Source organism: Tricharina praecox, assembly GCF_024521635.1.
Source record: "Tricharina praecox strain CBS 144465 chromosome Unknown BZA05scaffold_6, whole genome shotgun sequence".
In the NCBI taxonomy this organism is placed as follows: domain Eukaryota; kingdom Fungi; phylum Ascomycota; class Pezizomycetes; order Pezizales; family Pyronemataceae; genus Tricharina; species Tricharina praecox.
The window spans coordinates 949,477-971,505 of NW_026250408.1; the positions used below are offsets into that span (position 1 = coordinate 949,477).

The 22,029-nt window shown below is 55.6% G+C and overlaps 11 protein-coding genes across 11 annotated transcripts; 5 read left to right on the top strand and 6 right to left on the bottom strand.

Moving 5' to 3' along the window:
* The first annotated feature begins 1 nt into the window (after position 1).
* BZA05DRAFT_238668 (nucleotide-diphospho-sugar transferase) lies at positions 2-1,157 on the top strand. The gene is made up of 3 exons (XM_051479883.1): positions 2-259; positions 313-523; positions 589-1,157. The coding sequence occupies exons 1-3, from the start codon at positions 153-155 to the stop codon at positions 997-999; spliced, it is 729 nt and encodes a 242-aa protein (XP_051341680.1). The 5' UTR covers positions 2-152; the 3' UTR covers positions 1,000-1,157.
* Positions 1,158-1,306: 149 nt separating this feature from the next.
* BZA05DRAFT_238722 (ankyrin repeat-containing domain protein) lies at positions 1,307-2,634 on the top strand. The gene is made up of 3 exons (XM_051479886.1): positions 1,307-1,897; positions 1,961-2,372; positions 2,594-2,634. The coding sequence occupies exons 1-2, from the start codon at positions 1,523-1,525 to the stop codon at positions 2,366-2,368; spliced, it is 783 nt and encodes a 260-aa protein (XP_051341681.1). The 5' UTR covers positions 1,307-1,522; the 3' UTR covers positions 2,369-2,372; positions 2,594-2,634.
* On the bottom strand, positions 2,520-4,388 carry BZA05DRAFT_443034 (uncharacterized protein; the record flags this gene model as incomplete). The annotated part of the gene is made up of 3 exons (XM_051486820.1): positions 2,520-2,663; positions 2,721-4,191; positions 4,264-4,388. 3 exons carry the CDS (start codon positions 4,386-4,388, stop codon positions 2,520-2,522), a joined length of 1,740 nt encoding a protein of 579 aa, XP_051341682.1.
* Positions 4,389-5,145: 757 nt separating this feature from the next.
* Positions 5,146-7,070, top strand: BZA05DRAFT_434701 (uncharacterized protein; the record flags this gene model as incomplete). Its single annotated transcript, XM_051486336.1, has 3 exons — positions 5,146-6,649; positions 6,702-6,896; positions 6,949-7,070. The coding sequence occupies exons 1-3, from the start codon at positions 5,197-5,199 to the stop codon at positions 7,068-7,070; spliced, it is 1,770 nt and encodes a 589-aa protein (XP_051341683.1). The 5' UTR covers positions 5,146-5,196.
* Positions 7,071-7,449: 379 nt separating this feature from the next.
* On the top strand, positions 7,450-8,447 carry BZA05DRAFT_434702 (SAC3/GANP/Nin1/mts3/eIF-3 p25 family-domain-containing protein; the record flags this gene model as incomplete). The annotated part of the gene is made up of 3 exons (XM_051486337.1): positions 7,450-8,072; positions 8,132-8,263; positions 8,301-8,447. The coding sequence occupies exons 1-3, from the start codon at positions 7,542-7,544 to the stop codon at positions 8,445-8,447; spliced, it is 810 nt and encodes a 269-aa protein (XP_051341684.1). The 5' UTR covers positions 7,450-7,541.
* Positions 8,294-9,583, bottom strand: BZA05DRAFT_238758 (WD40-repeat-containing domain protein). Its single transcript, XM_051479887.1, has one exon. The coding sequence runs from the start codon at positions 9,493-9,495 to the stop codon at positions 8,533-8,535; it is 963 nt and encodes a 320-aa protein (XP_051341685.1). The 5' UTR covers positions 9,496-9,583; the 3' UTR covers positions 8,294-8,532.
* Positions 9,584-10,223: 640 nt separating this feature from the next.
* Positions 10,224-11,278, bottom strand: BZA05DRAFT_334008 (isoprenoid synthase domain-containing protein; the record flags this gene model as incomplete). Its single annotated transcript, XM_051480713.1, has 2 exons — positions 10,224-10,385; positions 10,451-11,278. The coding sequence occupies 2 exons, from the start codon at positions 11,276-11,278 to the stop codon at positions 10,224-10,226; spliced, it is 990 nt and encodes a 329-aa protein (XP_051341686.1).
* A 902-nt stretch (positions 11,279-12,180) lies between these two features.
* Positions 12,181-14,118, bottom strand: BZA05DRAFT_391426 (uncharacterized protein). Its single transcript, XM_051482973.1, has 4 exons — positions 13,043-14,118; positions 12,746-12,982; positions 12,498-12,679; positions 12,181-12,419 (listed from the first exon to the last, which is right to left on the bottom strand). The coding sequence occupies exons 1-4, from the start codon at positions 13,903-13,905 to the stop codon at positions 12,328-12,330; spliced, it is 1,374 nt and encodes a 457-aa protein (XP_051341687.1). The 5' UTR covers positions 13,906-14,118; the 3' UTR covers positions 12,181-12,327.
* A 618-nt stretch (positions 14,119-14,736) lies between these two features.
* On the bottom strand, positions 14,737-16,015 carry BZA05DRAFT_370271 (uncharacterized protein; the record flags this gene model as incomplete). The annotated part of the gene is made up of 4 exons (XM_051481643.1): positions 15,829-16,015; positions 15,614-15,721; positions 15,216-15,534; positions 14,737-15,150 (listed from the first exon to the last, which is right to left on the bottom strand). Exons 1-4 carry the CDS (start codon positions 15,975-15,977, stop codon positions 14,737-14,739), a joined length of 990 nt encoding a protein of 329 aa, XP_051341688.1. The 5' UTR covers positions 15,978-16,015.
* A 1,732-nt stretch (positions 16,016-17,747) lies between these two features.
* On the bottom strand, positions 17,748-19,994 carry BZA05DRAFT_391436 (uncharacterized protein). The gene is made up of 3 exons (XM_051482974.1): positions 19,135-19,994; positions 18,434-19,080; positions 17,748-18,371 (listed from the first exon to the last, which is right to left on the bottom strand). The coding sequence occupies exons 1-3, from the start codon at positions 19,817-19,819 to the stop codon at positions 18,141-18,143; spliced, it is 1,563 nt and encodes a 520-aa protein (XP_051341689.1). The 5' UTR covers positions 19,820-19,994; the 3' UTR covers positions 17,748-18,140.
* A 713-nt stretch (positions 19,995-20,707) lies between these two features.
* Positions 20,708-21,586, top strand: BZA05DRAFT_434707 (uncharacterized protein; the record flags this gene model as incomplete). The annotated part of the gene is made up of 5 exons (XM_051486338.1): positions 20,708-20,906; positions 20,943-21,023; positions 21,185-21,273; positions 21,305-21,384; positions 21,428-21,586. Exons 1-5 carry the CDS (start codon positions 20,797-20,799, stop codon positions 21,584-21,586), a joined length of 519 nt encoding a protein of 172 aa, XP_051341690.1. The 5' UTR covers positions 20,708-20,796.
* Between the last annotated feature and the right edge of the window lie 443 nt (positions 21,587-22,029).

Here is a 22,029-nt window from a genome sequence, read left to right on the forward strand (position 1 = left end):
TGCTCTGATCTGTACCACCTCACCTCCTTGACGACACGCTTCACTAACCACCTCAGCTCCAACCCGACACTCCTTTCGATCAACACTCTTTACCACCAACTCTACCAACTTTCTCACGTACCGTTCCACACACACGACAAACAATAGCAGCAATGGCACCCATAAAAACCGACAAGTACTCGGTCATCATCCCAACGTACAATGAACGCAAGAACATCCCAATCATCACCTGGCTGTTGAACCGAACCTTCACGGAGCAGTCCGTCCCCCCTCCCCCGTCGCTCTCCACCTCCATTAACACACTAGGTATAGCAACCTCGCATGGGAGCTCATCATCGTCGACGACGCCTCACCGGACGGTACGCAAGACGTCGCGAAACAGCTAGTGAATGTCTACGGCGCCGACAAGATCCTGCTCAAGCCGCGCGCGGGCAAGCTCGGACTCGGAACCGCCTACGTCCATGGCCTCCAATTCGCGACCGGAAACTTCGTAATCATCATGGACGCCGACTTCTCGCACCACGTACTTCCTCCACCCTCCCCCCTCACCCTATCTACCAGCGCCCCGCTAACTCTGTTCCCCCGAAGCCTAAATTCATCGCACAATTCATCGCCCTCCAGAAAGCGCGGGACCTCGATATCGTGACGGGCACGCGGTATGCCGGCGACGGCGGCGTCTACGGCTGGGACTTGAAGCGGAAGCTCGTGTCGCGTGGCGCGAACCTGTTCGCGACCGTCATGCTCCAGCCCGGCGTGAGCGACCTGACGGGGTCCTTCAGACTGTACAAGAAGCATGTCCTCGACCGTGTCATCGCGGAGACCCAGAGTAAAGGCTATACCTTCCAGATGGAGATGATGGTGCGCGCCAGAGCTGCGGGGTACTCGGTTGGCGAGGTGCCGATTAGTTTCGTCGATAGGCTGTACGGAGAGAGTAAGCTCGGTGGTGATGAGATCGTGGAGTATGCGAAGGGTGTGCTGGGTCTGTGGGTTAAGGTCTAGCGGTGGGGGTTGTTACGTGATTTGTGTGGCTTGTTTTGTTTGCGATCTTTCGTTGGTTTGGTAATGGGGGGTAAATAATGCGTATGGGTTGAACCGGAGTTTGTTCCTTCGTCGGTGATGATTCTCGAGAGGTGACATGGCCGGACAAGAGTAAAGGCCAGGCGCTTTTGAGCAACCGTAACTTGATGTCTTCGTTGTTTATGGTGCTAGTGCTGTAGACCGCTGAGAACCCCACGTTGATGGCCTTGAGCCATCTCCCGTAGTTCAGTCAAACTGTCTTCTCACAATTTGACGACATATCCAATTCCATCGTTCGCAACATTTCTTAAGAACTTAAGAGGCCGACTGCGTTCTCCCGCAATTTACAATTATACATCGCACCAACCACGCTGCTACCCGCACCCTGCACAAGTTGTCAACAGCTCCATCCCAGTTACAGGCGCAGCTCCAGCTCCCCACCACTACCTCTACCTCTAGTTACCACCAACACACGACCCGCCAACGCCAATTCTACAATTCCACAATGCTGGAAGTTCCGCTCCGCCTCCGGCGCGCAATCCACGTCGACAACCTCCCGATCGTCGTGCGCATCCTCAAGAACCACCCAAACGCCCTGCCGACGCCCGACATCCCGGGCAACACCTCGCTCCACCTCGCCGCCAGTTGGGGCCGGCTGAACATAACCAAGTTCCTGGTCGAGCGCGAGGGCGTCGCCGCGATCAGCAGGCGCAACAACGACGGCGATACGCCGCTGCTGCTGGCGGCCGCCGCGGGTCACGACGATGTGGTCGCGTACCTTGCCGCGAAGGGCGGGAGAGAAGCCCTCGATACCAAGAACCGCTTGGGGTTCACGCCGCTGATGGCGGCGGCCGTGGCAGGCGTCGATGGCGTCGTCAATGTGAGCACTGGCATCTTGTGGGAAGGGACGGAGCAGGGCTAATTGGCGGGTTGACTGCGGCAGACTCTCCTCGATTACCTCGCCGACCCCGAGCTGATCGATGCTCTCGGAAACACGACGCTGCATTATGCGAGTGCCTACGGACACGAGAAGATTATGCGAACGCTGGTGGAGAGGGGGGTTACGGTCGACAGACAGAACCGGCAGGGCTGGCGGCCCATCAGCTACAGCTGTACGTGGGAGGCCGAGAGATTTTTCGAGCAGTTGATCCAGGAGCGGGAGGTTAGATATTTGCAGGCTGGAGCCAGTGGGGTACAGGGCGAGAGGGAGAGGGAGCGGGTGAGGGCGCCGACACCAGTGCCCGCAAGGAGCGATTGGCCTATTCCTGCCGCTGCAATTCCGCCGGTAGCCGTGCCTGCAACGGTGATGGAGGTGGTGGGTGGGAGGCCGAGGGCCAGTAGTGGCAGTTAAGGAGGTACGGTTGGTATTGACGCGTTGGATTCTATGCTGCTGCTGCTTTTATATATCCTTTTGCCCCCATCTATACACTACTGAAGAATACCCTAATCAGGGGAAATAAATAACGCCATGCTCCAGTCCTTTCATGTGCACAATCCTCCGTCTACCGCTTCGCCTTTTTCTTCTTCCCCCCTCCACTGCTACCACCTTTTACAGGAACTAGCTTAGCATGACCAGGGTTCTCTTTGAGGTGATTGAAAAGCTTCGTTTTCGACGGAAAAGACTCTCTACAGCTTGAACAGTTGAACTGTACACAGCCATGTCAGTCGCCACTCACCACGCTCCATATCGAGGGGAAACCCACATCGGTCTGCGCCTGTTCCTCCTCCACCGCCGCCTTTTGTGCACGTTTCGCTCGCTTAGCTTTCGCCTTACCGACTTTGGTGGCGGGCTTGGAGTCTTCATGGTCTGAGATTGCCGTGGAGGCGAGGCCGCTTGATATCCCGTCCAGACCCTCATCCTCACCGAGTATTCGCGCTTGGAATTTCTCTGCTGAGACGTATTCATCCGTGTCTGAGTCTTCTGCTGGTTTTTGCTCTGGTTCTGGTGCTGGTGTGGCGGGAGTCTCTGTATCTATTACTTCCTGCTCTTTAGGAGCAGGTGTGGGCTCCTTCGTATCCAGGCTATCATCCAAGATATGGTTCTCCTCCGCCGATAACTCTTCCTCGTCTTCCATGAGCGTATACTCAGCCTCAGGTTTGTAAGCCCTCCCCCTGACGTCTCTGTCTAGATCGAACTCCTGATTCTCCTTCATCATTTGCCGCTTTAGCTGCTGCACCGCTTTGACGTGTTTCTTGCTTTTCTCGTGAGCATCCATCTGGCCCTGGCTGCGGAACACTTTCTTGCAGATGATGCACTCGTATCGCTCCTCCTCCTCCTCTTCTTCCTCTTCGGCCTCCTCATCACTCGCCACCGTTTCCCCCTCCACCTGCTCCCCATCCAACTCCCCATCCCCCTCCTCCTCCTCCTCCTCCTCGCTTTCAGACCCCTCATCCTTATCATCGCGAACCTGAGTCCAATCCGCGGCCTTATACTCCCCCCGATTCTTCTTATTCTCCTCTCTTTGCCTCATAGCCTGCTCCCTGCTCTTCTTCAACAACGCCGCCTGCCGCTCTTTCTCGGTCATCGAGTTCGGCGTATACCTCGGATCTCTCTTCCTCACAAACTTAACAAACGATGCAACCGTATCATTAAATTCCCTTCTCGCCATTTCCCTGGCCTTCATATTCTCCTTCTCCATGGCCCTCTTGACCCTCCGGTCTGGAGCGTCGGTATACCGATAAACATCGCACCACGAAAAACTTTTTCTTGTCGCAAAATTCGTCCACGCAAGGTAGAAATCCTTAATTGTCCCCGACTCATACGTATCCCGCTCGCCTCCAAAGCTGGGATAATAAACCGGATCTTCACCCTCCCACTCCGCCGCTTTCACCTCTTCATCCGCAAGCTGTCGGAAACTCTTTCTCAAAAGCTGATAAAATCCTTGCGGGTCACTCTCGTCGAACGAGGTGTTTATACTGAAATGGCCGAACCAGTCCAGAATGTCTGAAGATGTGGTTACATCCACGGGCTTCGATCCTTCCCCAGGATCTCCAGGCTGGTGGCCGCGCAAGATGGCGTCCCGGTGGGAATCGTACCATGCCCGTTCCTGCGGATCAGAGAGAACCTCGTAGGCAGCCTGTGCCTCGGCGAACAGGGCGGTGGTGCGCTCAACGTCTTGGTAGTTCCGGTCGGGGTGGAGCTCGAGCGCTTTTTTGCGGTAGGCTTTCTTGATCCTGCGATTGATTGATTGATTAGTTAGCGGCGGGGGAGAGGCGCGACAGGGGGGTGGGCGCAGGCGCACGAACTCTTCTGGTGTCGCGGAGCGCTCGATGGATAGGAGCGTGTAGTAGCAGGTTTTTGTCGGTTCTGTGACGGCGGCGGTCCGGCCTTGGCCTTGGCCGCCCGCGTCGGAGGACGGTGTTTGGCCCATTGTTTGTCGTGTCGTCGAGTGCTAGTTGGATGCGTGGGAGCTGTTGGAGTTTTGTTTCGTGTAGTTACAGTTAGTGGTGGTGGGCAAGGTGGGGGGCTTGGCGGAGAAGACTCAGAGGTGATACACTATGATTCGACAGAGGGCACGTGACGGTTCTGATTGAGACTCAGGTATGCCTTGAACTGCGATTGGTCTTTTTGAATGGGCAGCAAGAAAGGGTATGGCCTGAACTTACGTGCCCCATTCATGGTGTTAGGACACACTGAATATTTAGTGCATCTCTACTCATTCGCTAGGTTTTAACAAGCTCGCGAGAGCTGTTTGAACGAATGATGATTACATACCCAACTTAAACCTACATCTCATGATATTAATAGCTTAGCCTCTGACTCGATATCGTCAACGAAGTATATCCTGTGAGCATGGACCAGCAAAAATTCTGGCTGATGGTGCCAGGCCGGGAATGCGCAAATGTGAAAAACCTCAATAACAGATAATTCCACAGCCGGGGCATAAGAAAAACAGCCGCGTGTATACGGAGGATCTCCAGCAGAAGGCGACTGATAGACATTCGCAGCTACGATCAGAGCAGGAAGGTCTCGTTAGAGTTTGCCCTCCCTGAAGTTAGAGTTCCAAACTTCGACATAAGCCACCTCAGCATGTAGCAAACCGAACCTAGATATCAACTCTATGAGCTAAGAGGTCATACTTTTTTACAAAAGTTTCATTGAGCTTTCCTCTCTATCAAAAAGCTCGGTGTCTCCTTTCCCTTCCCGTAACATCCCTCCCCTCCACCACCACCGCAATCATGTCCACTCACGACGCCGCCCAATGCACCCATATCTATTGCCAACTTCACCGCGCCATGGATCCGTTGGACAACCGTCTGCCGTCCCTGTTACCAATGGTGCCGCCTTACCGGTCAGCCTCGCACGGCCCAGCTCCACCTTTCCAGTCCAGGGTGAGATCTAGCTTCTCATGTCCTTTCTCAGACCCGCTGTTTGGTTTCGGAAATTCCTCAGCTGCTAGCAGTGTTACACTGGACCACGAGTCGTCTGTGAAGCGGAAGCGTGAGGACGGGGAAAAGGAACAGGAAGGGGATGATGAAAAGGAGATGGACGGGGAGGAGGGGTATTATGGTGGGGAGTATGTTTCCGTCTCGAACCGGGATGAAGAATGGATCGAGAGAGTAGAAGAGAGCTCGGACAACGGCAATCCCAAGAGAGCGGTCCTACCAACAAAACCACTGGAGCCGGTCACGCCGATTCGTCCCATCAGACAGCTAGGGAGTGCCCCTGCTCCAAAAAAGTTGAAGTCGACGCCCTATCGAGTTATGCCCGATAAATGGACGGACCCCGGTGCGAAGCCTCCTAAGTCGCCTGTAACGTATGAGGAGTGGACTGCGAAGTATTGGAAACCCCGCAAAACCGATTCGAAACCCGTTCTAATCGGATGGCAAGCCCGACCAGCCGGCCAGGACAAGAAGAAGGGCTCGGACAGCGGTCCTAATAGGCCCACTGCGAAGTCGGATCTTCCAGCCCAGCCTGAAAACGTCGCAACCGCTACACTCACAAACCCCGCGAATCTGACCGCCAGTGATGTTTCCGCTATCGAATCTACAGATCTAGCATCTGAAAAGCTCGCGGCCGCCTGTTCGTCCGGCCTTGAGTGTGAGGATGGAAGCGTCATCACCAGCGGGGGTAGTTCTTCCCCCCAGCGCGAAAGTCACTCTCTCGGCTCGTCCGCTATCAAGAGCAGCCCACCTGGTTCCACCTGCGGCACCCTGGACGAAAGCGGGAATAGCAGTAGCGACAGCGAGGATAGCAGCGGCGACAGTGGGATTGGCAGCGGCGACGGTGATATTGGCAGCAGCGACAGCGGGATTAGCAGCAGCGACAGCGGAAATAACAGCAGTGACAGCGAGGATAGCAATCGCTCCCGCTTTCCTGCTTTGCCCGAAAGATGGTTTCTACCTGCTCCAATCTTCCCAAATCACATCTATAACTTTCCGTTCTCGTCCAGCGGGCCTTCAACGGGCTTCTCATCCAGCGGGCCTTCAACGGGCAACATTGATACCAGCGGAAGCAGTATCGTGGATGATGATGACTGCGACGGCTGTAGCGACTGTTCCCGTGACAGCGACAGCGACAGCGATTGTTCCTCATCGTATTTCGAGGGGGACATGCAAACCATCCGCGAAGAGAGATTCTCAACCGGGGCCTCCTACAGCAGTGTCGCCAGCAATGGTCCTTCCGCAACACGTAAGCAACCAGCCCAATCCAACTACTTCTACCAAGACTGACCCTATTTCAGAGCAGCCCCTTCTCGAGGACGATGATATCTGCGGCGGTACTGGTTGCGACCACCTAACCATCGATAAACCGGAATTCCGACGTGTAGTCCAAAACATCATGGAAGAGATTGGGAAAGGAGATTTCCTCTGGGCTCCTGGAGCGTTGACCACTCTTCAATCGCTGGCGGAGGACTATGCCGTGCGTGAATTGGCAGGTCGGTTATTCTCATTATGTCTCCTGTAGAACTAGAGCTGACTTTTATGTAGTGCTGAACAGGATATGTCAACATCGCAATGGAGACGCCATTGAGCCCAAGGACAAAGAATTGCTGGACATGTTCAGCATGAGGCGGACCGGGTATAGCGAGGATGCATTCAAGAAGTTCTAATGGATTTTGGACGCTTTGGTTAAATGTACATTGTGGATATTTCTTGCGGTCTTCGTAGTTCAAAGGAGATAAAAAGAATGTCATTTCCTGTTGGACGGATATTGGTTTCGAATGAATTTGAGAGTTTCTTCGCTGCTGAAGAGTAAATAAGGGGGTTTTCGGGCCTGCTTTCTATCGTTCAACCGTATCTGGTCATGACAGTGAAAGTACAAACCACTGAGATGAAGTCATGTGTGAGAAAGTCAGTACTCGGATGATGATCTATGAGCCTCTATGTAATAGTCCTATTAGTTACTTTTAGTACCATGACAGCAGCAGTGGCTTGGCTGCACGACCTCGAATTGCTAGCGGCGTTCCCCAAGCTCTCAAGATCTCCAACCCTCAACACCACCACGCACCTGCAAACCACCGCTTCATCACCATCACCTCCACCACCACCTCCATCATCTCCATCGGTACGCACAACCCGCCATGAGCTCCACACCAACCGTCGAGAGCATCCGCACGCAGCACGCGACACTGCAGACAATAGTCAAAGCGAAAGACTACAAGAAGGCCGCCCAAAGCCTCGCGCAACTTAAGCTCGCCCTCCTCGGCTGCAACATCCTGATCCCCAGCGCCGCCGCGCCCGCGCAATCTCTGTGTCTCGCCCGCGACATCCTCGAAACTGGCGCTGTTGTCAGTATACACCTCCAAGATGAAGCCGCGTTCCTGCGGTACTACGCACAGTTGCAGCCGTTCTATGCGATGACGGCATTGGAGAACTCGCCTAGCAAGAGCAAGAACAAGATCATGGGCCTGTACCTCTTGCTCTTGCTCACCAAGAATAATATCGCAGACTTTCACACTACCCTCGAGAATATGCCCGGGCTCGAGGAGGATGTGTTTGTGAGGTATCCGGTCATGCTCGAGAGATGGCTCATGGAGGGGAGCTACGATAAGGTGTGGCAGGCCACCAAGAGCAGTCATGTCCCGAGCGATGAGTATGCAATGTTTTCCGAGGTGGGTTCCTTCTCTTCTCTCTGACGGCGGTGATGGTGGCTGATGGAGGGGTGGGATAGGTGTTGGTGGGAACGATCCGCAGCGAGATCGCCAGCTGTTCCGAGAAGGCATACGCTTCGTTACCCGTGTCGAATGCGAAGCAGTTACTGTTCCTGGAGTCGGAGGGCGCCGTGGTCAAGTTCGCGGAAGAGGTACGGTGCCCGCTGCTGCTACTGCTCGATATCTTAGCTAACCACGAGGGAACAGAGGGAATGGGAGGTCCGCGATGGCCGCATTTACTTCCCCGTGGAAGAGAGCGAGAAGGAGGCCATGTCCAGCAACAAGATCATCGAGAACACGATTGGCTACGCGCAGGAATTGGAGACGATTGTTTAGACGGTGGGCACGACATTGGACGTTTTCACAGCGGGAATGGATGGATAGTTTTGCTCTGTACAACTAGATGGGACAAACCACTTCTTTAAACGTTCCAAATAGCCACCTTCTTATCATAAAAGCTACAGCTCGCCACCACCCCGGGAGCATCAGGATGAACATGTCCCCCATAGTTCATACTCTCGTTCTCCTCCCAACGTGCCACGATCTGCACACCCGTCCCACCCCTCTCCACCACCCTCGCGCCGGCATGCATACAACTAGCCAACACCCTCCCGCCCACCATCTCATGCAACCGCCACACCCCGCCGCCCAACCCCTTCTCCTCCACCGCCCTCATCCTCCCCCTCAAGTCCCACACCCTCAGCGTCTCATCATAACTCCCAGACCACAGCTCATCCGCGCCCCTCGCCATCACCGCCGTAACCCCCGCCTCATGCGCGCCCCTCCTGGTCCTGCCCAGCTCCACCGCCGTCTCCACATCCGTAACCACCAAGACCGCATCATCGCCACCAGAGTACACGCGGCGCCCACACGGCGAGAACTCAACCGTCCACGCCTCGAGCGAATGCGGCGTTGCCTCCCACCTCGGCCCCTCGTCCTCGCCGCCCACACCAACCAGCAGCACCCGCCCATCAGTCGTAGTCACGGCGACGGCGTCGCCGCCGGGCGCCCACGCCACGCTCAGCAGCAGCACGGCCTCTTCGACGACGCGCACATGTCGCACGACCACGATGCGCTCGTCGAGCACGCGCACCAGCGTCACCACGCCGCGGCTGAGCGCTACCGCCGCGAGCTCCCCGCTGGCAGGAGAGAACTTTACGTCTAGCACTGCGCCGTAAGAGGTGGTGAGTGTGTCCACGTGCGCCAGCGACGGGACGCGGTATAAACAGAGCGTGCCCGTTTTCTTGGAGGCGAGGGTCGTCGCCGACTCGTGCAGTGTGTAGGTTCCTACGAGGAGGAGCGTGGGGTCGTGTGGTACGAAGGAGAGGCAGGCGGGCGGCTCGGCGGCGGTGGTGCTGGACTGCGAGGGCGTGGGCGTGGCCATGATGCAAAATGGTGGGGGTGGCGGTGGGTGCGGGGAGACGCGATGTGGGGCGGTGGTGCCCCGCCATTAGTGCGTGATCTAGGTGAGCGTGAATACGAGTACTCTACACGGCAATCATCCAGCAATATTACCACCACCACCCATACTTTTCTCGTCACACCCACACAGTCGATCCCAAGTCTATAATTCTATCGTATAATACAAGAGGCGAATTCGAATTCGAAAACCAGCATTTTTTATCCCCCCACCGTCCGTCCCAGACCAGGCCCAACCTCCCAAAAAGCGAAGCAGCAATTCATTCTCATCCGCCCGTGAGAAAGCCCAACCAACAACAGAGAGGAAGCCATTGAAAGGTATCATCAAAAAAGCTTCTGCACCGAACCGAAAATGTACATTGCCCATAACCCCCCATCATCTTCCCCCCCCCCGCAACAAACAAACAAACATAAGCCATATCATATCCGCTGTTATATCAGGCATGTAATGTTCTCATAAACACACATCCGCCCCACTCACCCACTCACCCACAACCCCCCGCTCCCCGCGCCGCTCCCCGCGCCGCGCCCCTCCAACAAAAGTGCTTTTAAGTATCCCAACACATCCAACAAAGAAAAGAAAAGAAACAGAAAAAGGAAAAGAATAAGAAGGAAGACCGGCCGTATATGTCGTTGTGAACGAGTGTACCAAGGAAATTGTAGTGTGAGTGAGTGTGTATGTGTGTGTGGCGATTACTTCTTCCGTGTGAGCACCATGTTCAGGACCTCCTCCAGACCCGCTCGCGCTTCGGTGTCGGGGAAGATCTGGATCGCCTCTTTCGCCGTGTCACAGAACGACTGTGCCAGTTCCCGTGTTCGCTCGATTCCATTGGACTTGTAAACCATTTCCCGTGCCTGCGCTTTCTGTTAGCAACGGTGCGTGCAACCTCGCTGACCACGGAAACATGAATGAAACATACCTTTGCCGCGTCTCCCGGCTGCTCGAACTTCCGCGCGATCATGGGGCCGAGCTCGGGGAACTCCTCCCATGCGTAGAATACCGGTGCAGTGGCGAGTCCCAGCTCCAGGTCCGCCGTCGCGGGCTTCCCGAGCTCCTCGCTGCTGCTGGTGTAGTCCAGCACGTCGTCGATCAGCTGGAAGGCCAGGCCCATGTGTCTTCCGTAGGTATATGCAGCATGCGACACCTCCTCCGTTGCGCCGCCCAGCACCGCCGCCGCACGGCAGGACTTGCTGATCAGCGAGGCAGTCTTGAGGTACGTCTTCTCCAGGTAGTAGTCCAGCGACTTGGAGAGGTACTCCGCCGAGCCGTAGTCAGCCTGAGTATTGGTGAGCTGGTACAGTTCGCCCTTGACCAGCTCCGAGATGACCTCGGCGATGAGCTCGGTAACCTCCGGCTGTCTCAGTCTGGCCAGGAACACGGACGCCCGGCCAAGCATGTAGTCACCCGCCAGGACGCTCAGCTTGTTGCCGCTGAACACGTTCGCACTCGGCATTCCGCGTCTAGTCTCGGCATGATCCACCACGTCGTCGTGGAGCAGCGAGGCGGTATGGATCAGCTCGACGATCTCAGCGAGGCGCCTCTGGGTCCCCAGCACAGCGATCGGCTCTCCCGGCGTGGCACCAAGGATATTCACCGGCATCGACCGCGACGACAAGATGGAATAATCCGGATTCCGGTCGGCAATGGTAGATTTGGGGGCAACGGGGGCATTAAAGTTCGCCTCGAGCGACACGCAGGCGGCCTCCCAGCCCTTGACCTTTGGAGCCACGGACGTTGCCCGGGCCATCAGGAAGACGACCATCGGCCGGAAAAGCTTTCCCGACGATTGCAGGTAGTATTTCGATGCCGAGTCGAGACCCGGGTATCCAGACGACAGCAGCAGCGAGATCTGCGACTTGAGATGGTTTAATTCCGCGGCCACGATCTTGTCCGGGCGGACGCGGGCGATGCGAGGGGGCGCGGCGGCGGTGGCAGATGCGGCGCCGGCGGCGCCGGCATGGGGTGGGAGGGGCGAGGGCGGGGGGATTGTCGTGGCGTCATGCAATGACGTCGTCGTTGCAGTCACCGTCGCAGCCGAGGACTGCAGCCGTGCGGCGGCAGCGCCGTAGTTGCCATTGAGGGCCGCCGGTGTTCGTATCCGCGCCGCCGGTGTGAACGGGACTCTGGTTCGCAGCAGTGACCGGATCATGGTTGCAATTGTGGGACTGGAGGTATGTGCCTTTTGGGTTTGTATGAGGGAAGTCGCTGTACCAACGCTAGCGCCCAGGAAATATCTACTCCGACAGCACCTCCGAAGCGAGGTAAAGTAGTATGGACAGCAGACAGTTCGTCGGGTTTTCGTGCGCAGGCAGAGGCAGGTAGACGGGCGGGAGAGACGGGTTAAGTATGGGGATATGCTATCGCAGCGGAGGAAAGATGCGGGCAGAACGAACGAACGGAGGGCGAGTGTCTGCGGAAGATGTTGGAGTATGTAGAGCACATGTATGTAGAGTCCAGAAGGTCTCCGTTTCGCTTTGTCCGACGGGCGAACTGATACCGGCAAGCCTTGACCGCTTTTGGCTACAGAAGCAAATATTTCTGCAAGGATGCCGGAGAACCCGCTCGGTAGCCCGCCAATCACGAAGGGGCAGAATCAGACATAAGTGCAGCACCAGAACGACAGCTGCACGACACCCAGATGACTAAGTGCTCTAGGGGACTCGATCCAGAATACAATGCGCGTCTCAGTAACTAATCATACGCTTACGAAGAGTATTGTACATAAGACTGTAAGAGCAAGAGCAAGAGGAAGAGGCTACAGAATGACTCCTCAGAGGGTACGCTCAGCTAGGTAGTCTACACTTCGTCATCGTTCTTTCCCCATGTTGTTTGGATCCCCATGAACTCCTTGCGGTCCAGCTCGAGATCCGCAAAGACACTCTCGTTGCCTGTCGATCGGATCCACATCAGCATAAATAGAACATCGCAGGGTTTGAATAGCCAGCACGCGTATGTAACCTCCATACCTTTCAGATGCAAGATTCGTTTCTCGTCCTCTTCCTCCAACTGGCCCACTTCATCCGCCGTGCCCTCGTGGTCCCCGTCTTCGGGGAACTTGTTTTCCCCAATGAATAGGAATTCGGCGTTCTTGACGAAATGCTTGGGCTGGACAGAGCCCCACCGCAGACCTTTGAACTCCTCGATGACCCTACAGATCCAACCCTCGGTCAGTCACTGTCCGATATGTGGTAAGATAGTCATGCTCTGAGCTCACTCTTTGGGATACTCAGCCGGATCCGGGAGCGCAGCATTGGGCGGCGACGGAGTCTGCGGGTTCCGGACGGAGATGACGAAGCTTCCCTGCTCCTTGAGACCAAAGTCCTCCTGCAGCTCGTTCGGCTTCTCTGGGATCGTGAGCATGTACACGAAGTGGGATTGGCGCTCGTTGTCGGACTTGGTGATGGCGTAGACACCCTCGCCGATTGGCTGCGCCGGATAATCCGTCCTCTCCCTAGAGTACCTTAACTTTAGCGTCGTGATCCAGGCAAAGAACGAACGGAGCTCCACCTACCCAACCGTCTTGGTCTGATACGTCCTACCCTTAAGGTACCCCCTCAGGTCTTCCAGGCTCGCATTCGGCTCCTCGACGAAAGTCAGAAACTTCTCATAGCCCCTCTTCGGCAGGCGTTTCTTGGGAATAGCGATGAGCCTATTCTCGCCGGCGTCCTCGAGCTTGCCGTCGACAAGCTTTGCGCCCTGCGGCAGCGGACGCAGGATCATGTACGATCTTTTGACGTCGTCCATCGACGACGGGTGCTCGATGTTCACCTTGCCCCGAAGGAAGAAGTATACCACTCCTTTCTCGAGGATGGGAGAGTCTGAGACTTTTTGCTCGCGCGTGGACGAGACGGTGATGCCGGATTTCGACGGGGCGTCTACCATCTCAGTATCGTTATTCTCCTCCTTCTTCTTATTCTCCTCCCTCTCCTCGCCCTCCTGCTTCTTCCCTTCCGTCTTCACTTCACCCGCCTTCCCCCCCTGATCCACCTTCCTCTTCCCGCCATCCGAATCCTCAACCTCCTCAACAGTAGCTTTTTTCCCGGACCCCCCAGTCTTCACATCCAGTACCTGCTTCGAAGTAGTAGAAGTCGCAGCAGCAGCAGTAGCCTTGACCTTCTTCTTTTCCGGCTCACCTTCACCTTTACCTTCACCTTCACCACCTTCACCAGCCTCCTGCTCAGGAGCTTTATGTTTCTTTCTAGCTGCCGAGGAGGAGGAGGCTTTCTTTGAGGAAGCACTCTCCGGCTCTGGCTCACCGTCACCACCAGCCGAGTGCTCGAGAGCTGCATGTTTCTTGCCAGCGGCTTTCGCGGGGGATGCACCCTCCGGCTCCGGCTCGCGCGAGGTGTTGTGGCCGCGGCGGGTGGTGACCATTGTTATTGCTGCTGTTGCTATTGCTGCTGCTGTTGCGGGATGTATGTAGTGTGTGTGTGTGAGAGAGAGAGAGTGTGTGTGTGTGCACTATGTGTGAGCGTAAAATAGGTATGCGTGAATTGAGTTGCGATTGACGTGTGTACGCGGAATCGGATCTGACGATTCGTGGGGGGGGGGGAGGGGGGGGGTGATAGGGACGGGCCCTTTCTCCGCGCTCTCAGCTCTCAGCTCTCGGCTTTATAGCTGTGAACTGTAGAGTGGGTGGGGTGGAGTATGAGAGCTGAGCGTTGTGCGCACTCCGTCCCCAGGGCCGATGATGTCATCGCATAATGCTTTGTGCATTGTGCTTCTCGCCCAAGACATCGCAGTTGCAGTTGCAGCTGGACTCTGGGAGGTTGCAGCTGCAGTAGCCAATGGCTAATAGCAAATGGAAAATGTAGCTCCTAGTACTTCGTAGGCTGTACTCTGGATTTTTTGGATTTTTTGGATTTTTCGTGAGCTCGAGTGGGCGGGTGGGTGCAGGGCGAGTGAGGACTTGTGCGTGGCGAATGCGAGCTTGTGACGAGGGTGTATACTAGGTAGTAGTACACATTAGGTCTGAGATACGGTCCGCCATAGTCTAGATAGACTGATCTCTCTCTCTCATTCGGTCTGAGCACTGGGGATGGGATGGTTGGGCTGAGTTTCAGGGACTGAGTAAAATGATCGGCTTTTTTTGTTTTGCTTCTCGGACATAACATGTTGTTCTCGTGGTATTCAGTCAATGCTAGGTAACTACTAGACTACCTCATACAATACTCCTGCAGCCTCCCCCAAAATCCCCCCACCACTCTACAACACCTTCGCCGCCGCCTTCGCAACCTCCTTATGCACGAGATGGGTGGGATGCAAATTATTGAGCCAAACATACTTATCGACAGCCGGTCCACACTCAGAGTACTGTGTATCCCACTCGGGCGTGCCATTAGAGTACTCCTCGCACCAGCCCGTAGCGTTTTCAAAGCCGTATTTCGCCGGTCGATCCATGATGTTGTTGAACACCTTGGTGGTCGACACGATCTTGCTCCACACATCGGTGTGCGCCTTCTTGAGCGCGCTGACGCGTGAGCTGAGGAGGGCGTTGTAGGAGTTTACGGCTCGTGTCTCGAGAGCGACGGCTTCCGCGCTTGACTCCACCGTCAAAGGCGCCCGCTGGATCGGGGGGACGTCGAGGAAGAGGAAGTTCCGTGCGCCGGCTGAGTATAGCTGGTGGGGAGCGTTCTGTCAGCATACAACCTTCCTCACACCACGCCCAGCCGGAAAAAACGTACCTCATCAACCAACCCAAAATACACATCCATCAATCCCGACTGGAACCCATCGACATCGTCGGGATGAGCCCAGTAGCTACCGCCGATATCGTTGATACCGATCCAGACCAGAAACAGGGAGTTGGAGGCCTTCCAGTTCGCGGCATGGCCGGAGGCGAGCGGGAAGAACGTTTGCACTTGGTCCTTGAGCGAGAATACTTCGGGCCTATATGGGGCCACCAGCGCCGCGTCGATTGTCGCTCCGCCGTATGCCATGTTGTAGGTCAATGTCTCCGTCTTGTTGAATTCGACGGTCAGGTAGTCGATCCAGTTGGGGCCGCTGGGTGGGTGCTGTTAGCTACTATCACCACCACCCATAACCCACCAACAACACTCTTCAGCACCCAGCACCAACTTACTTCGCAGAAGTCCAGCCCGGATACACCGGATTTCCCAGGGGGTTTCCAGAGCTGGGCATGGGCGATCCATCGGTAAGGTTGAATCCGGTCTGGGTGTACGAATCACCACTGTGGTCATTTCATTAGCCCATCTTCTCCCCCAGGCCGCAGCTCCATTCTCCATTCTCCATCCTCCATCCTCCATCCTCCAGGCAGCGGGAAGGGGAAAAACCTACAATGAGAAAAAGTACTTCAGCCCCTTTGCACCGGGATACACTGGCTTGCCGCTGCTGCTGGCAGAAGCAGGCACAGCCTCGACGGCGCTCGAAAGCGTCAATGCCACCGCAACAGCGGCGAGGAAGGTTTTGCTCGGGGAGGGGTACATTGGTAGGTATCGGCGGTGGAGTGGGAGGCAGATGTAGGTACCTAAGTCTGTACCTGGGGATACACTGAGTACTGGCGGGACAGCGAGGGTTATAAACAGCGCTATGTACCAGGAATGTACCCAACCCATCCCAACCCATCCCGTCAGGACTGCGAAGACGGGACGGATCCGGCGTTCACAAAGTCCCATACGTCCGGCGATAGTGCTCTTGGTTAGTTAGTGAGGAATTGTAATTGTAATCTATCCGCCATGTATATCCGTCGTGTCTATCCGTCATGTCTGTAGGCAGTGGGTGGGCAGGTAGGCACTTACTCCGGCACGACTCGCGAGCAACGTACCTAGTACCTACCGTAGGCCAAAACAGACAAAAAACGGCCCATACGCAGGCTGCAGCTATACTTTGGCTGAACGCGAACGAGCACGAGCGGTGGTGTGGGGTGGGGTATACCGTCCATCCACTGTCCATCCACTGTCTACTGTCCATCTACTATCTCCGAGCCAGGGTCCAGGGTCCTACACAGATCATCTCGGTGCAGGTACATACCCGGCGGGGAGATCAAGCTTTCGGTGCCGTCTCGGCTGAGAAAGTCCGTCTGGGTGGTGGGCTGGTGGGTTGACGGGCTGGGGGGGGAGCAGGGTTCGGAATTTTCGGACCGTTGGAAAATGCTATGGTATGGTATGGTATGGTATGTTCCGTGTGGTGTAGGATGGGAATATTGATATTGGTGTTGATATTGATATTGGTGTTGGTATTTAGGCCTGGGGAATCAAGGTTGATGCATAGCATGCATGCATGGGGTGCGGTATTCGGCCGTCACGACATACCCAAGTACCTATGCGGAGTAGGTGCCTACAGGCTACAGAACTACTCTAGATCGATCACTCAATCATCCATGCCAGAGTACCATGGTCCATGGTCCATGGATGGATCAGGACGTCAACTTTACCCCACATTACCAGTGTGCTCGCATGGCGTTTGGCAGCCGTGAGACGCGTGGCTGGGTGTGGCGGATTATTAACTTAACCCCCCCCCCCCCACCCTCCCCCCACCCTCCCCCCCCCCGCCCTCAGGGTAAAGTCGCAGCTTGAGTTCGAATTTCTTACATACATGGGCGGGTTCGCACTCACTCACTCACGCAACGGTCTGTCACTCTTTAAGCACCTAGATTAGAGCACTTACTCTACAGTAGGTATAGCGAAGCCACTTCCGTGGCGCGGGAGGGACTGTCTGGGCTCCGGATATTCCGTCTGCTATGTATGAGCCTATACTCTAGTTACCGTCTAGGTATGTACGAATACGAATACGAGCGTTTGGTTTTTTTTATGGAACGAATACGCAGATAAACCGCTGGGCGATTGCTATTTTGCTATGGGAGTGGAGGTTATTGAAGTTGTTGAAGTTGCCGAAGCGTGGAAGCGTTGCCTCAAGTCTCAAGCTGAAGAAGGTTCACCCCCAACTTCCACGCCCGAAGGCTGAAGGCTGAATCACTAGTACTGTTACACATTGAGTCCACTCCTTCCCGGCACAGTGCCAAACTTGGTCGGTGAGAATTCTAGGTAACATGTAGCTCTTCGTCCGCCCTTCGTGCCCTCTTCGTGAAAGAGGGAGTTGAAGTGCAACAAGTTGTCGAGTGGAAGCACTCCCGCCAACACAAGCACTCCCAAGCACACCACCTCGTCGCCAACTACCGCGATAAGCGCGCCTGCCGCAACATCACTCGTCACCGCCTGCCTTTGGAAAAAAAAGTGTGATAGATAAGATATTAGAACCAACCGCCATACTTTAAAGTTTAGTTGTCATGATAAGTGCAAGGAGGATTCCTCCTCTTCGACATTACCGTGCTGCCCAGCAACAACAAGTTGCAACACCAACCCCCAAAGATCGAATCCAAAAAACAGTGCAATATCCCCACAGCGCCAATGCAGTCCTAGTCCCCTAGTGCCCAGTGCCTAGTGTCCACATGCTATAATATAAATACAAGATACGAGATGATACAGATACAGATAAGATGCAGATACAGATGCATAGCTACCACCGATAGGCGGATAGGCAGATAGAAGATGTAGCTAAATGTGGGTGAGGTTCAATAAACATTAAGAATAGATGATTAGGATATAATATAATATAAGTCATGAGACGCGTGCAGTATTGTGGGTCTGGCATTACCGCCAGACTGCGCCGGACACACCCGCGCTGGCGAGGACGGTCTGCACGTCGCGGGGATCGAAGCCCTCTAGCCGGCCCTGCTCGAGCTGGGCCAGGACCGGCCGGGCCTGGCTCTTCGAGGCGGGGATGAGACAGTTGACGATTCTATCCTCGAAGTCTGGCCATGGATATTCCATCGCGAGGCCTTCGAAGTGGGCCTCGAGCGTTCGTTCCGGCGGAGGAAGGAGCTGACAGTCAACGTCAGTACACGATCCACAGTGCGTGCGGAGCGGGGCGCAAAGAAAAAAACCTCCGATAGTCCCTTGGTGCGCAGCTCGCCAAACATATGCCCCACCGCACCATTATCGCCCGCAAACATCTCGTTGATCATGATCTCGTCATCGGTGGCTTCGTCCATGTCCGCCCCCATGCTCGTGAGCCCGACGGCAAAGCACTCGTTCAGCGCGCCAACCCCGGTGCTTCCGTGGCACCGGTACTGCTCCAGCACCGCTTGCAGCATGAAATCTACCGTGTTGGCCATCCACGGCCACCTCACCTCACCGTCGCGCGCACTGATGTGTGCCGTCATCACCAGGAAGTCCCACAGCGCATCTCTCAGCGTAGCGGTGCCAAACAGCGAGGGCTCGGAGGTCAAGCCGAGGTGCTCTCGCAGCGCGGCGACGTTCCTCTTGAGTAGCTCCGGCGAGAACGGGGTTGCCGGCGGCGAAAATACTGCCGTCTCAGCTTCGGTGAGAACGGAAGCGTTGCCCCGGCCCTCGCGCCGCAACCAACCTTCGCTGCGTCGCCGACCGACATCGACGTCATGCGCGAGGTCAAGCGTAGTAACATCCACCCGTCGCAACATGGTCACCGCAAATCGACATATCCTGAGGCGCAGTACGATGGGTTCCGGCAGGGGACTATTCGGATGCGAACGTTTAAACGACTGGTAGAAGCCTTGAAATTGCCAATCAGCCTCATCACCACAGGCGCGTGAGGGGGGGCACGTACTGTTCACCAACTTGATGGCCGTATCGCCGTTGCGCGTGGTCTCGGCATACTCGCTCTTGTTTCCGGTGCGCAGGCTACGGGCAGACAGCAGCGATGACGTGCAGTACCACAGGAGGTAGTCGAGGATTATCTCGTCCACGTGGAGACGTGTTGATGGGGCTTCCATGGCTGAGGGCATGTTCTTCCTGTGTGGTGTGGTGGGTGCAGCGGGTGTAGTAGCGGGAATTAATATGTGTATGGGCGGCGCGTATCGGGTTGGGTGGTGGGGGCAGCCGTTGGAGGAAATTGGATTCTCGTTGACGTTGACGTTTGTTTGATTTCGTTTCGTTATCGACAGGAACTTATCTATTCGCCAAAAGAGCAAGGGAGCGCGGAACGAAGAACGAGTGTTTTTTTCTTTTTTTCTTTTTTGCAGGCGCTGTGAAGAGAAGGAAGGAGTGTGGGATGGCAGTGGCCGAGAGAATGGCAGGTGGGAGGCAGGCCGAGATATGTAATAAAGAACGAAAACGAGGGAGTGAGAGAAGTTGAAATTAGGAGCACGCTGTTCGCCGTGAAAGGGGAGGGGGATTCTTGCTGTCAGACTGCAAACGAACGGAAAGGGGAGAGAGAAGAGCGCAATGGCGGCAGCGGAGGGCGGGGAGAGAAGGAAGGAAAGAAGGAAGGAAGGGAAGGGGGGGGCACTCATCGGAATGGAGACTTCGAGTTGACAAAATGCCGCTTGCTTCTGCTGCTAAGTCCAACAGCCAGAAACAGCCAAAAGCAAAAGCAAAATCCATAATCGACGTCTCGTGGCCGCTGAACAAACATCGGGCCCTATGATGCATAAGCCTTGGTTCCAACATCCTGACAAACGTCCGCACGTTCTCCTTCTTTTTTTTCCGGCTTCTGCCCCTCTTCCCGCGACTTCTTTGGACCTGGCGTCGCTCGTTCAGCCCAGTCCAGCCAGCCCAGCCAGCCCAGCCAGCCCAGCCAGCCCAGCCAGCCCAGCCAGCCCAGCCAGCCCAGCCAGCCCAGCCAGCCCAGCCAGCCCAGCCAGCCCAGCCCAGCCCAACCGGTCCCTTCCCGATCCCTTCCATCCCGTGTTTCGTCTCCGAAGATTCCTGCTGAGGCCGGCGCCATTCAGCCTCCGCGTGACTGTCTGGGCAGCCTTCTGTCCGTCCATCCGTCCGCCCGCCGCGCTTCGCACTTTGCAGCATCATCATCATCATCACTTGCACACCCGCATTATTGACGGACCTAGGCCCCAGGTACCGTACATATGTCGGTACTATACGATGATAGGCCCCCCCACTCATCCATTTGCACAGCCACGATCTGATGCACAATCCGTCTTCTCGAACAGAAAGGAAAAGAAAAACGCACCCTAGCAGTATGCGTGGTACTTGTACCTGCATCTCACCCCGTTACTCTAGTCAGGGGCAGCGTCGCAGCGATGATGTCGGTATCATCATGTCCAGCTTTTGTGTTCGCAGATAACTTATGCCCCTTATCACTGCAGGGCCCTGGGCCAGCCAGAGCACGCGCAAGGGGGCCACATGGGGATCGCTAAGCCCCTACTATGCTTCCCCCCACCCACCCATCCAACCCACCCCCCCGCACCGACTAACTACCCGCGTCCTTCGAACGTTGCCCATTTCCATCCGTGGATTGTTGCGTGCAGCGATGACCGCTTGGGTACGGTGTGTGCCTGTGATGGTGGTTGGTCGCGTTTTGGGAGCTGTCGTGACGAAACTGGTGGTGCTGGCTGGAATGGGTGCGACTGTGGCAATGGTGTAGGTAGAGTACACTACTCTATGATGTGCGGGAAGGGAAGGGATTCTGAAGGGAAGCCCTTTACTCTACGTCACGTCACGTCTGGTCTACCGTCTGGCCGTGTGGTATCTGCCTGGGTAAGTTTTTTGCCATGCTGCGCACCCATCCCCATCCCCCATCTCGAGTCGGACCTGCCGACTGCCGACTGCACACTGCACACTACACACTGCACACATGCGCAATATCTAAGGTTCCGAAGCAGCTGCAAACGCTCCTGGCCTCGCTGCATCTTCTGCAGCCTCCCGGCCTCGCTGCATCTTCTGCAGCCTCCTGGCCTCGCTGCATCTTCTGCAGCCGAGCCTCGCTGCATCCTCTATGTAAACACATGTCCTCACCATACCTACTGCTTCCTGCCCAGTTGCCAGTAACGGCTTCCCGTCGAGTACAGACGACAACGCCCCCCCTCCACTTCCCGGCGCGCAGCTGTTATTCGGCTGTGTATGTAGGGACATAAGGTACACAAATACTCCACAGTGCACAGTTGCCTAGTGTGTACTCATGTAGAGTCGTGGTGCGCGTCAGAGACTCAGCGAGAGACACTCCAGAGTCCGAGTCCAAAGTCCAGAGTCCGAGTCCAAAGTCCAGAGTCCAGAGTCCACGGCTTACATATGGCCACCTCCTCGAGTACCTGAATACATAAACCCGTACATAAACCCCTCCATAGCCATGAACGATACGCGTCTCGGCCCCACGATGTCTCGGGGCGACACACACACACACACACACACACACACACACACACACACACACACACACACACATCACTTCACTGTCAATTCACTGTCAATTCACTGTCAATTCACTGTCAATTCACCGTCAATTCACTGTCACATATGGCCCATTTAGGCTGTGGCTACAATGTCTCGGGGACGAGGAGGATGTTTCACCGACAGACGAAAACACGACTTCAAGTGATTTCACGTGAATGTGGTGTCCTCCAACTAATGGGTATTGTATTGTAAGGCACTGTCTTCCAGACAGATCATGCTATGTGTCGCTATCACTAGAGCTAGAGCTACGTAAAGCAAGTGCCGCAACTGCGACGAAACAGTAACCAGCAAACAATCAAACAACCAACGCTCG

Bases quoted from the DNA above. Each gene is read 5' to 3' on its own strand.
- BZA05DRAFT_238758 (XM_051479887.1), bottom strand. From the start codon at position 9,495: ATGGCCACGCCCACGCCCTCGCAGTCCAGCACCACCGCCGCCGAGCCG.
- BZA05DRAFT_238668 (XM_051479883.1), top strand. From the start codon at position 153: ATGGCACCCATAAAAACCGACAAGTACTCGGTCATCATCCCAACGTAC. The intron at 260-312 runs GTCCGTCCCCCC...CACTAGGTATAG, and splicing joins AACCGAACCTTCACGGAGCA to CAACCTCGCATGGGAGCTCA. The intron at 524-588 runs GTACTTCCTCCA...GTTCCCCCGAAG, and splicing joins ACGCCGACTTCTCGCACCAC to CCTAAATTCATCGCACAATT.
- BZA05DRAFT_391426 (XM_051482973.1), bottom strand. From the start codon at position 13,905: ATGGTCACCACCCGCCGCGGCCACAACACCTCGCGCGAGCCGGAGCCG. The intron at 12,983-13,042 runs GTAGGTGGAGCT...AAGGTACTCTAG, and splicing joins TATCAGACCAAGACGGTTGG to GGAGAGGACGGATTATCCGG. The intron at 12,680-12,745 runs GTGAGCTCAGAG...TTGGATCTGTAG, and splicing joins CCGGCTGAGTATCCCAAAGA to GGTCATCGAGGAGTTCAAAG.
- BZA05DRAFT_238722 (XM_051479886.1), top strand. From the start codon at position 1,523: ATGCTGGAAGTTCCGCTCCGCCTCCGGCGCGCAATCCACGTCGACAAC. The intron at 1,898-1,960 runs GTGAGCACTGGC...TGACTGCGGCAG, and splicing joins GCGTCGATGGCGTCGTCAAT to ACTCTCCTCGATTACCTCGC.
- BZA05DRAFT_391436 (XM_051482974.1), bottom strand. From the start codon at position 19,819: ATGAGTGCCCCCCCCTTCCCTTCCTTCCTTCTTTCCTTCCTTCTCTCC. The intron at 19,081-19,134 runs GTACGTGCCCCC...GGCAATTTCAAG, and splicing joins GGCCATCAAGTTGGTGAACA to GCTTCTACCAGTCGTTTAAA. The intron at 18,372-18,433 runs GTTTTTTTCTTT...GTTGACTGTCAG, and splicing joins GCACCAAGGGACTATCGGAG to CTCCTTCCTCCGCCGGAACG.